Below are 18,723 nucleotides of genomic sequence, written 5' to 3' on the forward strand. Positions count from 1 at the left end.
TCTCGAATCGTTTCCTAATTTTTAGCCGCTGAAATTCAAATCTGTCAGTAAAATTTTTTTGTTACATTTGGTTTTGACTTCAAAAAATTGACGTCAAATGTGCAAAAAAAAACGGGCACGTATAAAAAATACGTGTCCCTTATATTTTTGTCTAGAAAACAACATTTTAAAAGCTTATCAAAATCGAAGAAGAATACTTCTGTACCTTTCCTTGTTATCCAAGTTAATGAACTGTACCAAATACATCCTAGACGTATTATTTCAATGTCTTTAGTAGAATCCGTTATCGCCATCACCGCGAGAAGGTCTGGACGCAGAGAAATCAGACGAGACCAATGGTACATGGTCATAATATGGTCATAATAGCGAACTTTGGACAGCTCTAGCATTCAGGGGACTCGTTACAAAGTTTTGTCCATGGAACTTTTTCATCATCTTTTGATGCTCTACAATTCTAGCCATGTCTGATTGCTGTTCATTGGGGGCCGAATGTTTCATATGAAACTGGGCATAGTCCTTTATTTCAATTTGTCGAGAAATTTGTGTCTAATTGTAAAAGCAAATACTAAAATATTTTTTATAGAGATGGAAAATTCTGTATAGAAAATAATTTGATTAATACATTAAAATATATAAAAATATAAGATACAAATATATTTTTTCTAATATCGTCTGCAAGGAAATGATCGGAAGTGTCCCTCATTGAGAGCATCGAAAAATATTAGACCTATATTTTTTTAGCTGCATATCTCAACATTTAGTGGTTGTAACAACTCCTCGAAAATAACGGATTTTTTCATTATTAACAAATATCTTCGAAAATATAAAATATATGAATAAAGCGTTTTATACAAAAGTTAAAAGTTTTATGATATTTTATACTTTTTGCAATGATATATTCACATTTTTCAAAAATGTCAAATTTTTTAATTTACCCCTATCTCCACCTATTATTTTTATAAAATTTAAAAATTTTGTAAGGACAAAAATTAAAGAGCATTGAATGCCAAATCCATCCATGTATATTAATATTACGGTTTTACTATTTGATTTTCGAGAAAACGAGATGATAACATCGTGCTATAGGCGCCTCGCTGTTAAGATAAGTATTGCATTATTTCTTTTCAGTCGCGCTGTATTCAATAACTGCTTCTTGTGCATATTTTCTCAAACTACAATATAAAAACAGATTAATCTTAATATGCGATTAGAGTACATAAAGAAAAAAATGTATTATACGAGGTACCGTAAGCACAAAGCAAAGTCAGTGTTAAGTATAATGCGTCGAATCAATAAATCAACAATCATGCAACGTGCTTACGCATTCAAATAGATTTTTTATTCAGTTTTGCGAATAGATAAAAAATTATTAATTCGTATTGCGTCAAATGTAGCCAATATATTTTCGGCCATTGATTCTCGAGCGGCAGAAATAGTTTAAGTAATGCGTGGCTTCAAAAATCGGCCTAGAATAGGTATCTAATTCGTTCGTATCATCCGTATCATTTATATCTGGGCCGGTTATGCTACATTAATATGGTCAATTATAATAAAGATATACATTTATATTATGGATAAAGAAGTAAGAAATACGTACGATAAAGGAATTAGTTAGTGCGCATTATTCCGTTAAAAATTATAAGGTCCGTATTCTCAACTCTCTTTTATCGATAAATAAAAACGCGTTTTTATTTCTGAGATGCTATAGTATATGTAACATAAACTATAGCATTTCAGACATAAATGTACGCTTTTTTCGATAAAAGAGAGTTGAAAATATGGGCCTAAGTGTACCGTTTTAATAATCTTATTATTCGGTTATTTAGAAGCGATCAAGTGTTTATAGACTCAAATATTACGTACAGAATCACACAGACGGAATTGCGATTAAAAACGCAATTTCGGTCATAATATTGTACAAATAGTGATTATATAAGTGCTTCGATTTGTATTTGTATCCGTTACATTTTCTTTATTTATTGAGTATTTCATTATTATCAATTCTATTCTACGGCTGAAGAAGACTCGGTGAAGTCGAAACGTTCCGTTGTTTACATATATGTGATTAATAATTATATAAATTAACATCCATTATTGCTCGATTATTGGCCTTTCCTTTATTAATTGTTATATTAATTCTATATTCCTTAGTATTTTAGTCATTTTTTAAATGGATAATACTTAACCCACACTTTTTCAAGTGCTTGATCGAATATATAGCATTAATTACGGAGAATTTATTATTACATTTGTTGCATATTGCATACATTTTGTCAAGTGACCCCTTTATTGTGATGTAATCTCAACACCAAAGTAATCTTTTTTTTCTTTTCTTCTTCCGTTAATTTGTCTGCATGACTATTTTTCAAGTGTTTATGTAATCTATGATATTTGTGTTTGTAAACAATAACTTCAAAGCAATAGTTGCATTCTGCCGCATCTGATCCTTTTAATTTTGAATAATGTTCTCGTATAAAGCGACGTACTGGTATCATATCTTTATTTACGTCATGTTGTATATTATGTACGGAATCATTATTTACCCCGTGTTTTATGAAGTAAATGCTCTTCTAATTTTGTTAATGTTTCTTCATACAATAAAAAACTACTTGTATCACTCCAGTAAAATGCATTACATTCTTGACACATTAATATGGGATAATAATATTGTAGCATCCACTCAATTTATAACGCTGATAAATTCCCTCAAAATTGTAGTCTTCCTCTTTCAATTGACAATTTAACTAAACTTATAAAATTTTATGAAAGACTCAATTAAGATAATGATAAATTAAGAAAAGATATGGTGATCAAAATATACAAAAAACAATATTTACTAATTTTCAAACATAATATTTATGTATTTGTAATTATTTATGAAAATAATATACGTGTACTTTAATAAGTACAACTAATTATATTTTCAAATATTGTTTTCAGAATATTGTATTCGAATAACAATATTCAAAAATGCTCAGAATATGTATAGATAAAGATAAAGTTGTTATACTAACAATAAGTCTTGAATCTGAATATGTTAAAAAAGTTTATTACAGCAGAGATTGCAATGAAATTTACTGGCTCTTATTATATTTGAAAAAAATTATTTGTTCAAATGTATTCAAATAAATGTAGATATTATAAATGTATTTAATTTATATCTTTTATGTACAGAATAAATTTCAATATAATTAAAAGATTTATTTAATTAATAATTTTTAGGTTTTAATTGTGACATAATCAAGAGACACGATAATGTCTCGCGCCTAGTGCGGAAAGGGACACGCGAAGACGCGAGTAAGACGCGCGAGCCGAGTGCGATAGGATTTTACGATTCTCGTGGCTGGCGACGCTAGCTCGAGCAAGAAAGAGACTGCAGATCAGAGAGAAAGATGGGTGTTCACGTTTTGTCTGTACCCGAATCCTGTCGGTATGTGCACGTTTTTGTGGTGCTATGTCTACGATTTTTTAGTCTCTTTGGAAATAAAGCCAAAAAATCGTGAATCTAACGGAAGAGAACGAAAAAATCGTTGACATTACTACAAAATAGTGGACATAGAACGGAAGAGAACCACAAAAACGTGCACATACCGACAGGATTCGGGTACAGCCAAAACACGGGCATGACCACTCTCATCTTTCTCTCCGCTGCAGATGTATGTCTACGATACGCTTTTCGGCCGCTCGAAGCTGGCCGAACGCCGAGCACACAGCCGCCGCACAGTCAGATGGTGGAGGGTCCAAGTCCCAGCAGTGTCCACGAAATAACAGTACTGTGTAGACCTACTACCATCTTGCTGATAAACAGTAAGTAGTATGAAAATCGATAGAAATTAGTTTTTCTGATTAATTTTTTGATTCAGTTGCGAGTTAAATTTCCGGTAGATAATTTATTCTTATATTCACCGTGTGACCTTTTGTGCGACTTATTGTTAGATCGCTACAACCTATATCAGAAAATGAGATAAAAGATACATTGAGTAAGATAAAAAATACATTTCGGAAAATTTTAAACCCATTCTACAATAACTGTAAGAGTATGCGGTAAGACTTAAGCAGTAAAAGTTGATTAACTATACAATCGATTATTCTTGGATTGTAAAAATCTTATTAGTCAATAGCTTACTCCCAGGTAGCACATACACGTTTCAGAAATGTTTTATAAGCGTTTTTCCGAAACGTTTTATAACCGATTTCTAGAAACGTTTCTCATGAGTAAAAATGTCAATTCGAAAAACGTTCGATGGAACGTTTCTTTTCCAATAAAATAACGTTTAAAAAACTATTATATAGAAACGTTTTGTTTTAATGATAAAGACATTTTAGATAAAGACATTTAAAATTCCTACTTTTCACGTCTTTTGAACGTGTTTATGACGTCTTTGAGACGTGCGTGAGAATGTTCTACAAGCTTTATGCATATACCATCTATGACGTCTATTCTTTTTCGAAGAAATTCCTGAACTGGTGCACATTCGTGCAATGAGTTAAGGGGGAATATATACACCCAGCAGGGTCCGAAAAATCGATTTTTCAATTTTTACATTTTCTTTATGTTTGATATGTTAAGAATGTCTGGTGAAAATTTCAAGTGGAATTTCCAAAAAATTACAAAGTTATAGCCCAGAGATTAAATGCATTCGTTGGACTGGTGCCGCGCCGCGTCGGGTCGCACAGGTAGCAGCACGACGCGTCGCTCAGGTAGCACGGTCTAACCGTCCCTTCGATCTTATTGTGCTCGGATCCATTGTGTTTCTTGGTATAACGGTATTTTATTGGTCTTTCATAGCCTGTTTCTGTCATATTTTAAACGCAACGGCTATCCTGACAGAAACTTAGCGTGCTTCGTCAATAGCTTGCCGTTCGTGTAGCTGTGCGTTAGAGCAAGTGTCGAAGCCTTCGTTTGTGAATAAAGTATTCAGGAGTAAAGATGGAAGAGAAAAAAGGTTCTAGAGAGAGCCACAGATCGGGGGAATTTTGGAAAGATCGCAAAAGGAAGAAAATGCCACCTAAAAATCAATACGATTTTTATCGTGTTGGCGTACAACTTTGTGGCACAATGTCGGTAGCGCAACGGTTATCGGTGTGCAATGTAGCAACGAGCTGAGTTATATCTGAAAGCAAAAAACCAAAATTTTCTTTACAGTTTAATCAATTACGCGGGGATTGAACCTACTTGCAAAAAATATGAAAAATTGAAGAAGTTACAGCAATCGTAAGAAAAGTGACATTTCTTTCGATCAAAAAATCAATCTTCAATAAACAATAAAATGTAGCGGTAGGTTCAATCCCTGGAGAAAATTGTAAGGAATCGAATCGTACGTGGCAAAAGTTATTTGATTAATTACTTTTTGAGTTATCCTGCACACCAAGTTGGAAAAAGTAGTTTAAAAAAAAACGCGTGTAAAGTTTTTTTTTTGCTATCAGCCAAAAACGCACGTAGAAATGCATGAAGATTTTAGTATAAAGGTTTTTGAGGTCGCTGAATCCGAATCTGATATCAGATTTTTTAAAATTCAAAATAGCGGATTCAATATGGCGGGTCAAAAGAATCGCAGTTGAATAAAGAAATGAAGTTTTTGATATTTCCATGATACTTACAGTTAAATGACGCTCAATCCGCTATTATCCGGGTCTATATAAAATGCCTTCCTCTTCCTCGTAAAACTCCTGTTCGGCAGTTTTCGTCATTCTCTTGGCTGTTCGAGCTTCTTTAGTGCTTTCCAAGGTGCACACACACATACACACATACACATACACACACAAATACTAACACATAAATATAAACACCTGTAGGGTCAAACAAAATAGTTAAGGGTCTAGGCAGGTATAAAGAATTCTTTTGTTCCCACAAACATAGAATGCCGAGGACACTGCGAAGTCAGTACAGCGTACTTCTGCTGTATCGATCCACAGCGCGTCTCACTAAAGAGGCTGTTGTTTCATCAATCTTACGAATTCGACGATAACGCTTTGGGAATATGTTCTTGAAACCTTATACTATTTATTTATGCAAAAAAATTGATTTTTTGACTCATTACAGTAGAATCCTCCCTTAAAATTCCTACTTTTCACGTTTTTTTAACGTGTTTATGACGTCTTTGAGACATGCGTGAGAATGTTCTAGAAGCTTAATGCACATAACATCTATATGACGTCTGTTCCTTTTCGAAGAAATTCCTGAACTGGTGCACATCCGTGCAATGAGTTGAAGTAAAACAAAATTATACTTGTCTTGTACTCTAACTCAATTGTATTACTGATGTGCACCAGTTCAGGAAGTTCTTCAAAACGAAACACGTATAAATGTTCTTTCAATGGCCACGTTCAGCAGAACGTTTATTTTGCAACTGTTGGAAGTTTTCTAAGCTCAGATTTGTCCGATGACAAATAGATTAAGACCGGTAGGACAAAATTAATTTAAGTAAATAAGTGGATATATGTGCGTGGATAAAATGATTTATTTTGTGCAATAGTTAGTGCAATAAATTTCAAAAAAGGCTGTTAAGGCTATTATGTACAGATCAAGCAAATTATAATTTTGAAAGGAAAAATTTAACAAATAGGTATTTTGTTAATTATAGAAACGTAAAAAATGCGTTTCTTGAATCATGGTTTCAAAAACATTTTTGTTCAAACGTTTCTTAATGGTTCTTTACGGTTATGAAACTATGTATACGTTCAAAAAATGTTTATGAAAATAATATATGTGCTACCTGGGCTGCTTACGCGTTTTACATCTACTCTTACGACTATTGTAGAATGGGACTTTATAGTCATTTAGAAATCAAGCGTAACTCGGGCGAATGTCAGCAATCTAAATAGTGTAATTTTTTTGTTCTTTCTTTTGTGTGTGTGCTCGTGCACGTGTGTGCCACGTGGCAGTAGAAGAACCGAGAGAAGAACACAGAGCTCCCGATATTTCAGATTTATAAAAGAACATTTTTCTACATTAACAAAATTAAAAAATAATTAATTATTTAATAATGATATTCAACACATACATGCAGACTATGTAATAATGTCAGTATTAGCAATGCGAATGGAAGCAAGATAAACTTATTGTTAGATTATACATATAATCTTAACGCTATAATTATTAATCTATATAATATTATAATGCATTTGAGCATATGCTAAAAAGAAAAAGTCTGCACCATGGTCTAGTCTGTGCACAGGCCCACAAAAAAAGAAAAGTTGTCTGCACCATGGACTAGACCATGGTATTCCCATGTATTTTCACCTGCTGAAACCGAATATGATCTCAGTTTTGCCCCTACACGTCAGGATTTTTTTCTACAGTCAAAAACAAGGTGTTTTGCCCCCTACGAAACACCTTTTTTTTGGCTGTAGAAAAAAATCCTGACGTGTAGGGGCAAAACTGAGGTCATATTCGGTTTCAGCAGGCGAAAATACATGGGAATACCATGGTCTAGTCCATGGCGCAGACAACTTTTCTTTTTTTGTGGGCCTGTGTTATTATTCTCCATATTCTTTGTCTTCTTTTAGAGAGACAATATGACAACCCACAATAAATCTTTAAATTGCGAGAGTTGTAGTCGATATCCCTACATCGGCAGAATATCCGTAGGAGAAGAGGGTAGTGTCGACTTTGTCTATCAATTTGTGAAGAAAAGATTTGTTACCATAAAAAGAAACCGTCAGAATTTTAGCATATTCTTTGCTGCCGATTACATAATTGGACCACCCGAATCTTGGAAGTATGGCAAACAAAGCACCTCATTTATTAATCATTTACCGTGTTTTTTTGGAGAAAAACATGTCAGAGTATGTGTATTTCCTGGTATTATCTGTTATTGTCCTATACAAAGTAATCGCTATCTATAAATTTATATATGTTACAAAATTTTCTATTTGACACATTTCGATTTTCTAATATAGTCGAGAATGGATGGTTTTGATATTTCAATATCTCCGTGGCAAAACAAAAATATCATGAGATTTATTGATATTACTCCATGGTATACAGCGGACCATATGACGAGCGAAAATAATTATATTGGTATATAATATTCGAGTCAATAAATAAGATATTGTTAAAGAAGATATTCTTTTGTTGAGAAGAGAGTATAATTATATTTTCTATTTTTAAGATATCGAGTTTCATGAAGCTGTATATCCATTGAGAGTCTCTATTTACGAAATATATAATCCTGGAAGCGTAATTCAAATTTCGGCTCAAGATTCCAATAATCACTGGATTCAGTTGTGGGTTGAATCGTCTCAGATTGTACCCCCGAAATCAAGATTATTTTCTCCACCGTTATCGCATCCGTGCGACTTCAAAACCAAAATGGTCAGACTAGTGTTTAAGGACAGCTCACGTAAATCTTCTACAATACTGGGTGCTGTGATGCTTATCGGTACATCAGATTTGATCCTTCCTAGAAATCCTAACGAGGTTTTAAGTAATCTATTAAAAAGAATTAACAGCATGTACTCTCCACACCACGACGATGTTCACAATTTAACAGCAGATTCAACAAGTGCACACTTGGATATAGTTCATCTGCAACGAAATTTTTTTGAATATTGTGTTATTTATAAAAGGTATTACTATTGTACATTAGGTAATATTTAAATCCTTTTTTTCTGTTAATAATGAAAATCAATTTGTTCCGATGATATTTGCAGCGAAATAAGAAGGATTAATTATAAAAGTAATTTGAAGCACAAAAAGTGCAAAAAGGCATCTCAAGAGGTAATTCCTGGATATGTGCAACCTCTTGGACAGAGATACTCGCGTCGTATTCTATTGAAAAGTTATAAGGAGCCATCACGTTGCAGTTTATCTGCGCTTCCTGTAAAGTATTCTAAGAAGTCTATTTCTCATCACAATATTTATTGCAATGACATTTCGTACTTTGAGTATTAAAATATTTATTTTGTATTATATTAATTATATTATATCTTTACAGAATGAAATACTACTAAAAATATTTAAATACTTAGATGTGGTAACATTATGCCGCATGAATGAAGTAAATAATGGGCGCTTTGATATTTTAACACGGGATTCTCTACTCTATACACGTTTGAACATGCGATTCATTGAATCTTACGAATATATGTGCGATATATTTTGTTATTTTACACCTAGATGTAAATATTTGCAACAATTAGATCTTACAGAAAGCAACTTTAATGTTGATGATTTTGTAAATTTTCTTGATAATTGCGGCAGGCGTTTAACGCATTTAAGATTAAGTCGCTGCCGCATGGATTTAAATCCTGTCCTACTCAAAATTTCAGAGACATGCAAAAATTTGAAAGGTATATGCATATAGTGTATAATTGTCAAGATTATGGGTAAATTGCATAACAACTAATACAAATTTTTCTTAGAATTGGTTCTAAGTTGGTGTTTTCGCATAGACGACGAAGGATTTTCGTATCTCGAGGGGCTAAATAATTTGGAACATATAAACTTTTTTGGTACACGTATAACAACTGAATGTCTTTGCAAAATACTGCATAATAATCAACGGATGCGTAAGATACAAATGGGACGCTATATAAATGATGCAGCTCTAATAGAGTTGGCAAATTCGTGTCGTGACTTGGAAGTAATATATTTACCGAACGCACGTGGTCTTACATCTCAGGGTATTAATGCTCTCGCTAACTGTGAGAATTTACAAAAAGTGTATTTTTATCTGTAAGTGTGTGTGCTACATTTTCTTTTAAAATACACATTATTGTATTCTTTATTGAAATTTGTTTGCTTCTCTTGCGAGCATCTTGAAAAGGTTACATGAATTTTTTGTTCGCAATTAAAATACTGTACTAATTATATGATTTTTGTTACAGAGACGAATATCCAGTTACTGATGACAGCTTATTTAGATTACTTTCTTCTTATCAACACTTGCAAGAAATTTATTTGTTCGATGCTGTCCTCACTGATCATAAGTTGGAATTATTAGCGCAGTGCAGGCACTTGAAAAAGTTATATCTTTGTCGACAGAGAGTTGACCCTGATATACCTCATATTTGGTCCGTTATTTTGGAACAATGTCCTAAACTGCAGGAGTTTTATCTCTGTTACTGTAATATAAGTGATCAATTAGTAAATCAATGGAAGGAAAGATATCCTCATGTGTCCGTCTATACATACGACATCAACGACGACGACGACTTATGTCTACTATTTTGAAATGTAAAAATTAAAAAATTTTTTTTATTTATCCGGTGCGCAAGATTGTAAAAGAAGTAATGCCTAATAAAAACAAAATAGTCTTATTTATTTATAATTTTGTTATTTTCGAACACTTCTTTCTGTTTCTTTTTTTGTCATAATTTGACTTTTTTGGGCAATGATGTCATTTTTTTTAGAAATATTGCAGAAGCTACATTAATAACATCTTCAGTAAATTCTTGGTTCCTTTTCCGCAAATGCATGTCTCTTTCAAGAATTCGTTTGAAATTTGATCTCCTGTGATACTTTTTTATAGCCACAGTTTTTAAATAACTTTCTGTGAAGTTTGTGTTGTAAATTTTTATATTTTGCTGAAACTAAACAACTTATCAAAGCTATCCCATCAGTAAGCAACAAACATTTCAACTACATTGCAGCAACGTGCATTAATGCAATATAGTTGAAAAGTTAATTGATGTTACTTGCTTACTGGGATACATAATACTGGTCGACATATCAGATGCGGATTGGATTTCTCGAATCGTTTCCTGATTTTTAGCCGCTTTTAGCTGCATATTTCAACGTTTAGGGGTTGAAACAACTCTTCGAAAATAACGGATTTTTTCATTATTAATGAATATCTTCGAAAATATAAAATATATGAATAAAGCGTTTTATACAAAAGTTAAAAGTTTTATGATATTTTATACTGTTTGCAATGATATATTCACATTTTTCAAAAATGTCAAATTTTGTAATTTACCCCCATCTTCACCTATTATTTTTGTAAAATTTAAAAATTTTGTAAGGACAAAAATTAAAGAGCATTGAATGCCAAATCCATCCATGTATATTAATATTATGGTTTTACTATTTGATTTTTGGGAAAACGAGATGATAACATCGTGCTATAGGCGTATTTTCTCATACTGCAATATAAAAACAGATTAATCCTAATATGCTGTTTTGCGAATAGATATAAAATTGTTCATTCGTATTGCGCCAAATGTAGCTAATATATATAACCGTCCGTAATACCGGAAAGCTGGAATTTTACCTGGTAAGGTGATGTAAAGAACTGTACGTTGTACATTCATTTTGTGAATATATAAGTATTTGTTGTTAAGTTTTATTACTTTCATACGCTTGTCACTCTTTACTTTGATATTATTGGAATTACAAAAGTTTTTTGAATTATTAGTAATATAACTTTCATTCTTAGTTGGGAAAATTATATTTTTAACTAGTTACCGTTACTCGTTACCGATTAAAAACAAATAGTTTGTTACGATTATCGTTACTAGTTTTGAAAAGTAACTCGAATCGTTATCGTTACCTTTACTCAAAAATTAACGAATCGTTACTATTTTTGTTACTATATTAAATTTAAACAAAAAACTAAATTTAACAGTTCCAACCATACGTCTATTTGTTAAAGATAAATTTATTAAAAATAATTGAAAATAAAATAAATTTATTAAAAATTTTGTAATTTTTTGTCTTTTTCTTTGTGCTCGTGCACGTATACCATGCGTGGTGATAGAAGAACACAGAGCTCGCGATATTTCAGATTTATAAAAAAAAAATTTTTTATATTATAAAACTGTAATTTTCTTTAGAATAATCAATTATTTAATATCTATTATTATAAGTACCTGACATCTATCTGTCTGTCTGTCTATTTGTCTTACCGCGAACTACTCATTCGTTAATGAACCGAATTTTAAAGAATTGTATATGAATCAGGGGTAGAATTTTCCGGGGAGTGCTATAAAGTGTATAATTTTTCGTTACCGATTTTTTGGAAGCCGGTACCGAAATTTTTCCAATTTTTCGGGAATTAATTGACCGAATCTTAAAGAATTATGTATGAAATAGGGGTAGAAAGAACTGAAAAATGTAATAGAATTAGAAAAATTGCTAATAATAAAGGGGTTTCCGATTTTTGTTTAAAAAAATGTACGTAATTGCTCTAATTTGCGAAAATTTTGAGATATTAATCTGAATTTTTTTTATGGATAATTTTTATGGATAATTTTTCGTTACTAATTTTTTGGAAACCGGTTTCCAAAATGGTTATAAAGAATTATACACATCATGACGTCTGTCTGTCTGTATGGTAATTTAGAATTTAGACCATCGGAAAAATACTTTCAAGAGACACGGTAATATCTCTCTCCAAGTCCACGCACAACACAGTTTGCGTGGAACGGCAATGGCGACGAAGTGGTTTTATTTATGCGAACCGCTCATTGTCAGATAAATGATGCTCACATATTCATCAAATGAGAATAATGAAAGAGGCAATAAGAGCCAGGCGCGGTAATTATGCGCAATACTGGGTGCGACATGATTGTGGGCCGCTTCTTCAGGGGTGTATTCTACTCGTCAAAATAAACAATTAAATCAGTTCACATAAACGTATAACTAAAAATGCATCGTTTTTACGTTAAACTCATACTTAAGTCAAAACTTAAGACAATTACAAAGCTTATCATTTTATTTCTAACAATACAAAACAGTAGAAAATAAAAGTGAAATAAAACAAATCTTAAAGCAAGAGCTTAAAGTGACCACTCTCAGCCAAAATATACTGCTTCGCCCATTTTTTTTTAGTGATCTTTTCACCCTTTCACAAACACCCGACGAGTTGCGAATTTTATTGAACCCGTTTTCAATACACCGACGACAATTTGTTTTAGATGTACCCAAAAATATAAGGACACCTGAGAACCACTGGTGAATCATATCCTTTAAACACGTGCGAAAAACTCAGCCCGCCTCATACCGTTGCGCAGGCAACGCAAACGATTTCTAACGTCACTGCCATGGAGGATGTCGACGGTGAGATTGCCTGGAACCAGCCGATTTGTTAAAGAAGAGGAAGAATCTCAAACGAATTCTGGATTCGGCTGCGAAGTTAGGCTGCTTGCGGGCTTGAAATCGAGGTGTGAAACGGGATGCACAGGGTGGATACGGTCAGCGCGTTGCGCGAAGCCGCGGAGCCTGGCGTGATAACGCGCAGCTTGCTCGTTTCTCTGGCGATCGAGCAGGGACCGAAGAAAGAAGGCGGCCGCCTGTTTCTTCAGGACGGAATCGAGCTGGATAAATTGCAAGAGATTCGCATCGAGTTCCTCAGTAGGCAGCAGCCGTGCGCACGTATCGCTATGAATAATGTTCAGAATGATATACCGAGCCAATTTCAGTAACAAATTAAATTGCGATATTCATAGTCTGATTTTATATTTAAAATTGTCTTAACCCTTTGAGGCCACATGGGGGGGCGGCCTTAAAAAAAGAGGTGTGACCTCGGAGGGTCAAGTATGGTCTCGAAGTATATATTACACGACCCAGGTAGCAAGACTCGTCATTTTGACGTCAATTGACGTCAAAAGTCTGTCATTTTGACGTCTTTTGACGTCATTTGACGTCAAAATGACGAGTGCTTGCTACCTGGGGATCATCTCGTTATAAAGTCTCAGGACTACTTTAAGAGAGACATTACATATATAAAACAATCTTAAGTAAAAAATTGAATTATAAATATTGTATTAAATATCAATTTAATAATATAAAATTGCATTTTTACTTATGGCATAAGACTATGTTTCCAGACTGAATAGTAAAATCGATGTGTAGTTCAAGAGCACAAAGATGAAATAAAACTCACAAGAATTAGATGTAAGGCCGAGAACATCGATATCTATTTATTCTGTATTGCCCGCACATCGCTATAGTTACTCGATAAATTGATTTTAATATTCTAATTTTTCTCCATATATCACGTCGCAGAGATCTTAAACATCGATCACCTCTGGCTGTTGAAAAACTTGGTCAAACTGTCGCTGTCTCACAATGTTATCGAGAGAATCGAGAACCTGGATGAGCTCTGTCACCTGAGGGAACTGGACCTCTCGTTTAATCGCATCAAGATTATGGAAAACTTGAACAATTTACGTCAACTGGAGATTCTGCTTCTGCACAGCAACGAGATCTCGATCGTTCAGGGTATAAACAACTTGAGGAAGTTGACCATTTTAAACATCGGTAAAAATAGGATCGACGACTGGAATCACGTAAATATGATTAAACGTCTCGTATCTTCTTCTTGCGCTTCTTTGGTATTCACAATCCAATCTTGTATTTAAAATCGTCTCGAGTAATCTGATCTTAAATAATCTTTTTGAAGATCCCATTCGGTCAATGAGATAACTCTGGCATCTCAAGATCGTAATTTAAGATAATCTTAAATGTATAATTTGAATTATAAATAATCACTTTATCATTCATAAAGTTTTATTTATCCAGGTTGTATATCTACGTGGCTTCAAGTCGCTCAAAAGTTTGAACATGTGCGACAATCCTTGCACGGAGACGGACGGATACTTGGACTATCTGTTTGCATTTGTGCCTCAGTTAACTTATTATCAATACAGAATGATATCCGAGAGTCAGCGTCAATCCGCCATCGATAAACATTAGTGATTATTAATTTAAACATAGTAAAGTAAAGAAAAGTCCTTCAAATATTTTGCATTGTAAATGAATAATTATGACGTTTCATTTCTGTAGTCGTGTAATCAGCAATCTCGAGGAAAACGAGGCAAAGATCCGAACGGAATTGGCGCTGCAACGAGAATTTCAAGACAAGATCGCATTGCTGTCTGCGTCGTACGTGGAGCACCTTGATGGAGATTACCTGTTTCAACAGATGTTCTCTTCCGATGAAGGTAGATTTATATCTCGTTTCTTCCTGCTGTCTAACATACAATTTATTTAAATGCACCGACGCGAGTAGCAGGCAAAACGTTGTCCACGATAAACGAAAACACGCAGAGCGCATTCGAGGAGTACAAAACGTCGTTCATTGCAATATGCCGCGAATTATACGAGCTGGGTTTACGAGAGAACGATAAGAGAACAGAGGACATAAGATTGCTTGAAGTTGCTGTTAACGAAGGCAAGGAAAATACGCAAAATGAAGCGAGAAGGTAAAAGAAATAACAATTATAAGAATTAAATGAGAGTCTGTACTTTTAAAACTGTGATTATTTATTTTGACCTTCGCAATCTATTTCTATTATTATTATGTGTAACGGCTGTATCATCTAATATGTAACTTCCTTCTTTGCTTTACCGTATAAGAATCGTGGATGACGTACTTGAGAAAAGGACAAAGATATTTGCGAATATAAAAAATGTGATGGAAGCTTTGGTAGAAAAGCAAGAAGAAGAGGCCGAGAACGCGGCCGCGAAAGCAAGGGAATTATTCAATGAATTCGATGATTTATTGTCCAAGGCGCGAAATCAATTAATGTCTAAAGAAATGATATTACATGATCAAATGGAGGTACGCGTATGACATTAATTTATAAAAAATTAACGTAAAATAAATCGGATTTGAAAGGGCGACTTTGTTCTTTGTCCAAAAAAAGGATATAAACGAAGTGTTCGGGATTAATATGACAGACATGGTCGACTCGTTCCTAGAAACCGCGCGAGGACAATTTTCCCTGTTACGAAACGGGGAGATTAAATATAACGATGTTATAAACGAGTTAGTTTTACGTTATCTAAGCGGTTTTGAGGACGAGGCACACATACCATTACATCTTAAGGATCTGTGCTGCGACAAGGATACTTTGGCCACCACTCTTGCCGCTTCGCACGATATACACTTACGGGTAAACAATAAAAGTTTGAAATTGTTAAAATAAATGGCAATAATAATTGACAAGCATAATCTACAGGTGATAGACGATCGAGAGAAGCGCATGATAAATCGACTCGACAATTGGCTCAAAGACTACATCGATCAGTTAATCACGTAAGTAACTATCATTTCAATAGAGACATTTTATAGAAAAGTTTTCATAAACAGAAAAATTCATAGAAAAATTTCAATGAACAGGGATGAGAATACAAGGAATCGTCAGCAAATATTGGAAATATCGCATTTTTTTGAGTTTCAACAGCAACAACTTAATTCGTTAAGCTTGCCACAACAGTTAGATTTGGAGGACATTGATCTAGGCGATGACGGTATATTGGAAAATTAATGATTAATCTGTTATAACGTTTTCTTGCCTTTTTTGACGGTACGGAATAAAATTCAGGAAATAGAGTGAAGTGAGTGTCACATTTGTTAACACATAGTATGAAAATATATATTGTGATATAAAAGATAATATATATATAAAATATACAAAATTTTGATGTATAAGTATAAAACGGGATATAGTCTCTTATCGAGATATCTATTGCTTCTGCTTCTGCTTCAAATGTTCAACATAAAGTTTGAGACCAGCTTGTACTTTCGGTGATTGTGTATAGCTCACGAATTGGTTGGTGTCAGCCTCCTTATTGTTTTTCAGCCACTGAATCACGTCGTTTCGTAACTCTAACTTGGTTACAGCCCTTCCCAAACCTTTATCGATAACGATATGTGATTAGTGTATCAATGCAAAATGTAAATAATAGTACAGTATTCTTACCTGGTATATTATTGTAAAATAATATATAATTTTTGCACTTTTCGATCGCTTCCGTTTTATCTTTAGCCAGCTCATCCACGAGTCCAAGCTGCAACGCTTTCTCAGGTTTAAATAGAGATCCTCTGAAATGTAACAGTTATATAATATAAGATCTTGTCACGTATTTATTAAACACATTACGTACGTATTTATTAAATATCTTACGTACCTTAAAAGCGCTAGCTCGGCTTGTCGATAGCCTATCACCGAGATATACGAATCTCTGAACCATTTTGGAGCGACAATACCCAATTGCGTTTCGTTCAATCCTATAGTATGTTTACCTTCGACCATAACTCTGTATTCCGTAGAGATTGCTAACAGACAACCTCCGGCAGGACTGGCGCCCTGTGCAGAAAGAAGCATCCCATTAAATATTGAGCAGAGACATGCTAGACGTATACAGTAACACTTGAAAGGCTCTGTACATTGATAGCAGTAGCGATCGGTATAGTCAGGCCATAAATAGTCAGCCAAGTGTCTTGTAACATTTGCCAGAAATCACTAAGTTTCTGTTTATCAGTCGTACACATCTCCATGATGTCTAGTCCCGCCGAGAATACGGTTGGCAAGGACGACGTCAATATGACACCTTTACTGCGGCTGTTTTGAGCCTCTACTAAAGCTGCGTTCAATTCACTCAACAGCTCTGTGTTCAAACTGTTGACAGGTTTTCTCGCCATAGATATAATGTCGATCCCTGTTCAATAATCGAGTGAAATGAAATTCGAGAGAAACGGCTGTATGATAGAAGTTGATCAAAACTGCAGCATTCTTACCTGTGTCACTGTCCCGTGTCGTTTCAATGTACTTTGAACCTGTAGCATAAGATCTTCTGAGACACGCTTGCCCACCAGCGATTAGCGCCTTTAAAATAGTCATAGTTACGAAGTCTTCTTCAAGTACGGAGTGCAGATGATGGACTCTGCAACATGTAAAATAAACAGAATAATGATCTTCGTCACATTTGCAAGTAAGCTGAATGACAATGTAACCCCTGAGAAATTAAATAATAGATAAATAGAGAAATCGTTATAAGCTAAGCTATGTAAAGGTCAACTGTCAAAATACAAGCAAAATAAGGATATATTGGTTAAAAATCTAGTTTACTAACAATGGGATTAAATTATTGTTGCTGAAGAATAAGACTAAGTACAGTTGAAACGTTCAATTGCCATTAATATATTGTTGTTAATAAACTATTTTATTTTATTAAATTAAATTAATATTTTGGCTATCGACCTCTTCTCACATAATAACAGATTGATAATAAAACTAAATTAAATGCGAACAATTAATCGTGCAAAAATCGGCAAGCTGAGCTATTAATTATCTCTTTCTGCAAGTCACATCACAAGGTGACAGAATAATGTCTGTGACTCGATAACAGTTTCGTTATCGTTACATTTGCATTGTGCGCAGATATTATTATATATATATATATATAAAAGTTGTGCGAAGATTTACAGAATAGGCCTATAAATACAGAATGTCAGAGTACATTTTCTACGAACTTGGGGATAATCGGATAATCTCTGACATTCTCGACTGCCTTTGGAATCATTCGGCACGTAACGTGGATATATTTAACGTAGCTTTTTCTTCCACGGCTTAAAATAATCACAGTTCACTTGTGAGCGTCGTCTACAATGGCAGCAGGAGTATGCAGTAAGACGTAAGCAGTAAGCTATTAACTAATGGGATTTTTACAATTCAAGAATAATCCACTGTGGTCGGTCAATAGCTTACTGCTTACGCCTTACTGCATGTACTCCCGCTGCCATTGTAGACAACGAATTTTACAGTTTAAAATTTTGCAGGCGATTCACGATACATACGTGTATTTCCTTCTCAATTGTTGGATTGTTTACGTGTCGGTCCCAGAGTCCAGAGTCCAGACTCCAGACACTTTCTAGCTATAGGTTGCTCCGTTTTTTCCGCTCCGCCGCTGCGGAGTGTTTCCCGTTCCCGAGAGGGCGTAACGTACCGGCCGTACCGGCTCCGCAAGCCGGTGGCGACCGTCGGTAGGGT

At 34.1% G+C, this 18,723-nt stretch overlaps 3 protein-coding genes across 6 annotated transcripts; 2 read left to right on the forward strand and 1 right to left on the reverse strand.

The window, feature by feature from the left end:
* Positions 1–4,307: 4,307 nt before the first annotated feature.
* On the forward strand, positions 4,308–10,263 carry LOC139769318 (F-box/LRR-repeat protein 4-like). The gene is made up of 8 exons (XM_071700264.1): positions 4,308–4,701; positions 7,510–7,788; positions 7,903–8,023; positions 8,115–8,571; positions 8,656–8,824; positions 8,940–9,294; positions 9,367–9,679; positions 9,832–10,263. Exons 2-8 carry the CDS (start codon positions 7,519–7,521, stop codon positions 10,175–10,177), a joined length of 2,031 nt encoding a protein of 676 aa, XP_071556365.1. The 5' UTR covers positions 4,308–4,701; positions 7,510–7,518; the 3' UTR covers positions 10,178–10,263.
* Positions 10,264–13,021: 2,758 nt separating this feature from the next.
* On the forward strand, positions 13,022–16,454 carry LOC139769500 (dynein regulatory complex subunit 3). The gene is made up of 9 exons (XM_071700623.1): positions 13,022–13,297; positions 13,952–14,235; positions 14,468–14,640; positions 14,732–14,889; positions 14,958–15,150; positions 15,305–15,509; positions 15,595–15,843; positions 15,910–15,986; positions 16,071–16,454. The coding sequence occupies exons 1-9, from the start codon at positions 13,120–13,122 to the stop codon at positions 16,216–16,218; spliced, it is 1,665 nt and encodes a 554-aa protein (XP_071556724.1). The 5' UTR covers positions 13,022–13,119; the 3' UTR covers positions 16,219–16,454.
* LOC139769496 (enoyl-CoA delta isomerase 1, mitochondrial) lies at positions 16,301–18,708 on the reverse strand. Of its 4 annotated transcripts, XM_071700608.1 has the most exons (7): positions 18,442–18,514; positions 18,207–18,302; positions 17,472–17,617; positions 17,121–17,392; positions 16,862–17,040; positions 16,654–16,775; positions 16,301–16,586 (listed from the first exon to the last, which is right to left on the reverse strand). In XM_071700608.1, the coding sequence occupies exons 1-7, from the start codon at positions 18,474–18,476 to the stop codon at positions 16,417–16,419; spliced, it is 1,020 nt and encodes a 339-aa protein (XP_071556709.1). In that variant the 5' UTR covers positions 18,477–18,514; the 3' UTR covers positions 16,301–16,416. The 4 variants fall into 4 exon arrangements, with proteins under 4 accessions (XP_071556709.1, XP_071556711.1, XP_071556710.1 ...); XM_071700610.1 differs by lacking the exons at positions 18,207–18,302; positions 18,442–18,514 and adding an exon at positions 18,531–18,708; XM_071700609.1 differs by lacking the exon at positions 18,207–18,302 and having other exon boundaries at positions 18,442–18,491.
* Positions 18,709–18,723: the final 15 nt, after the last annotated feature.

This window comes from Temnothorax nylanderi, unplaced genomic scaffold (assembly GCF_030848795.1).
Source record: "Temnothorax nylanderi isolate EJ_2023f unplaced genomic scaffold, tnyl_v1.0 TNYL_tig0022_pilon, whole genome shotgun sequence".
Lineage (NCBI taxonomy): Eukaryota > Metazoa > Arthropoda > Insecta > Hymenoptera > Formicidae > Temnothorax > Temnothorax nylanderi.

Bases quoted from the DNA above. Each gene is read 5' to 3' on its own strand.
- LOC139769496 (XM_071700608.1), bottom strand. From the start codon at position 18,476: ATGGCAGCGGGAGTACATGCAGTAAGGCGTAAGCA. The intron at 17,393-17,471 runs GTAAGAATGCTG...ATTATTGAACAG, and splicing joins GACACGGGACAGTGACACAG to GGATCGACATTATATCTATG. The intron at 16,776-16,861 runs GTACGTAAGATA...GTTACATTTCAG, and splicing joins GCCGAGCTAGCGCTTTTAAG to AGGATCTCTATTTAAACCTG.
- LOC139769318 (XM_071700264.1), top strand. From the start codon at position 7,519: ATGACAACCCACAATAAATCTTTAAATTGCGAGAGTTGTAGTCGATAT. The intron at 7,789-7,902 runs GTATGTGTATTT...TTTCTAATATAG, and splicing joins TTGGAGAAAAACATGTCAGA to TCGAGAATGGATGGTTTTGA. The intron at 8,024-8,114 runs GTATATAATATT...TCTATTTTTAAG, and splicing joins GAGCGAAAATAATTATATTG to ATATCGAGTTTCATGAAGCT.
- LOC139769500 (XM_071700623.1), top strand. From the start codon at position 13,120: ATGCACAGGGTGGATACGGTCAGCGCGTTGCGCGAAGCCGCGGAGCCT. The intron at 13,298-13,951 runs GTAGGCAGCAGC...ATCACGTCGCAG, and splicing joins GATTCGCATCGAGTTCCTCA to AGATCTTAAACATCGATCAC. The intron at 15,151-15,304 runs GTAAAAGAAATA...TTACCGTATAAG, and splicing joins ACGCAAAATGAAGCGAGAAG to AATCGTGGATGACGTACTTG.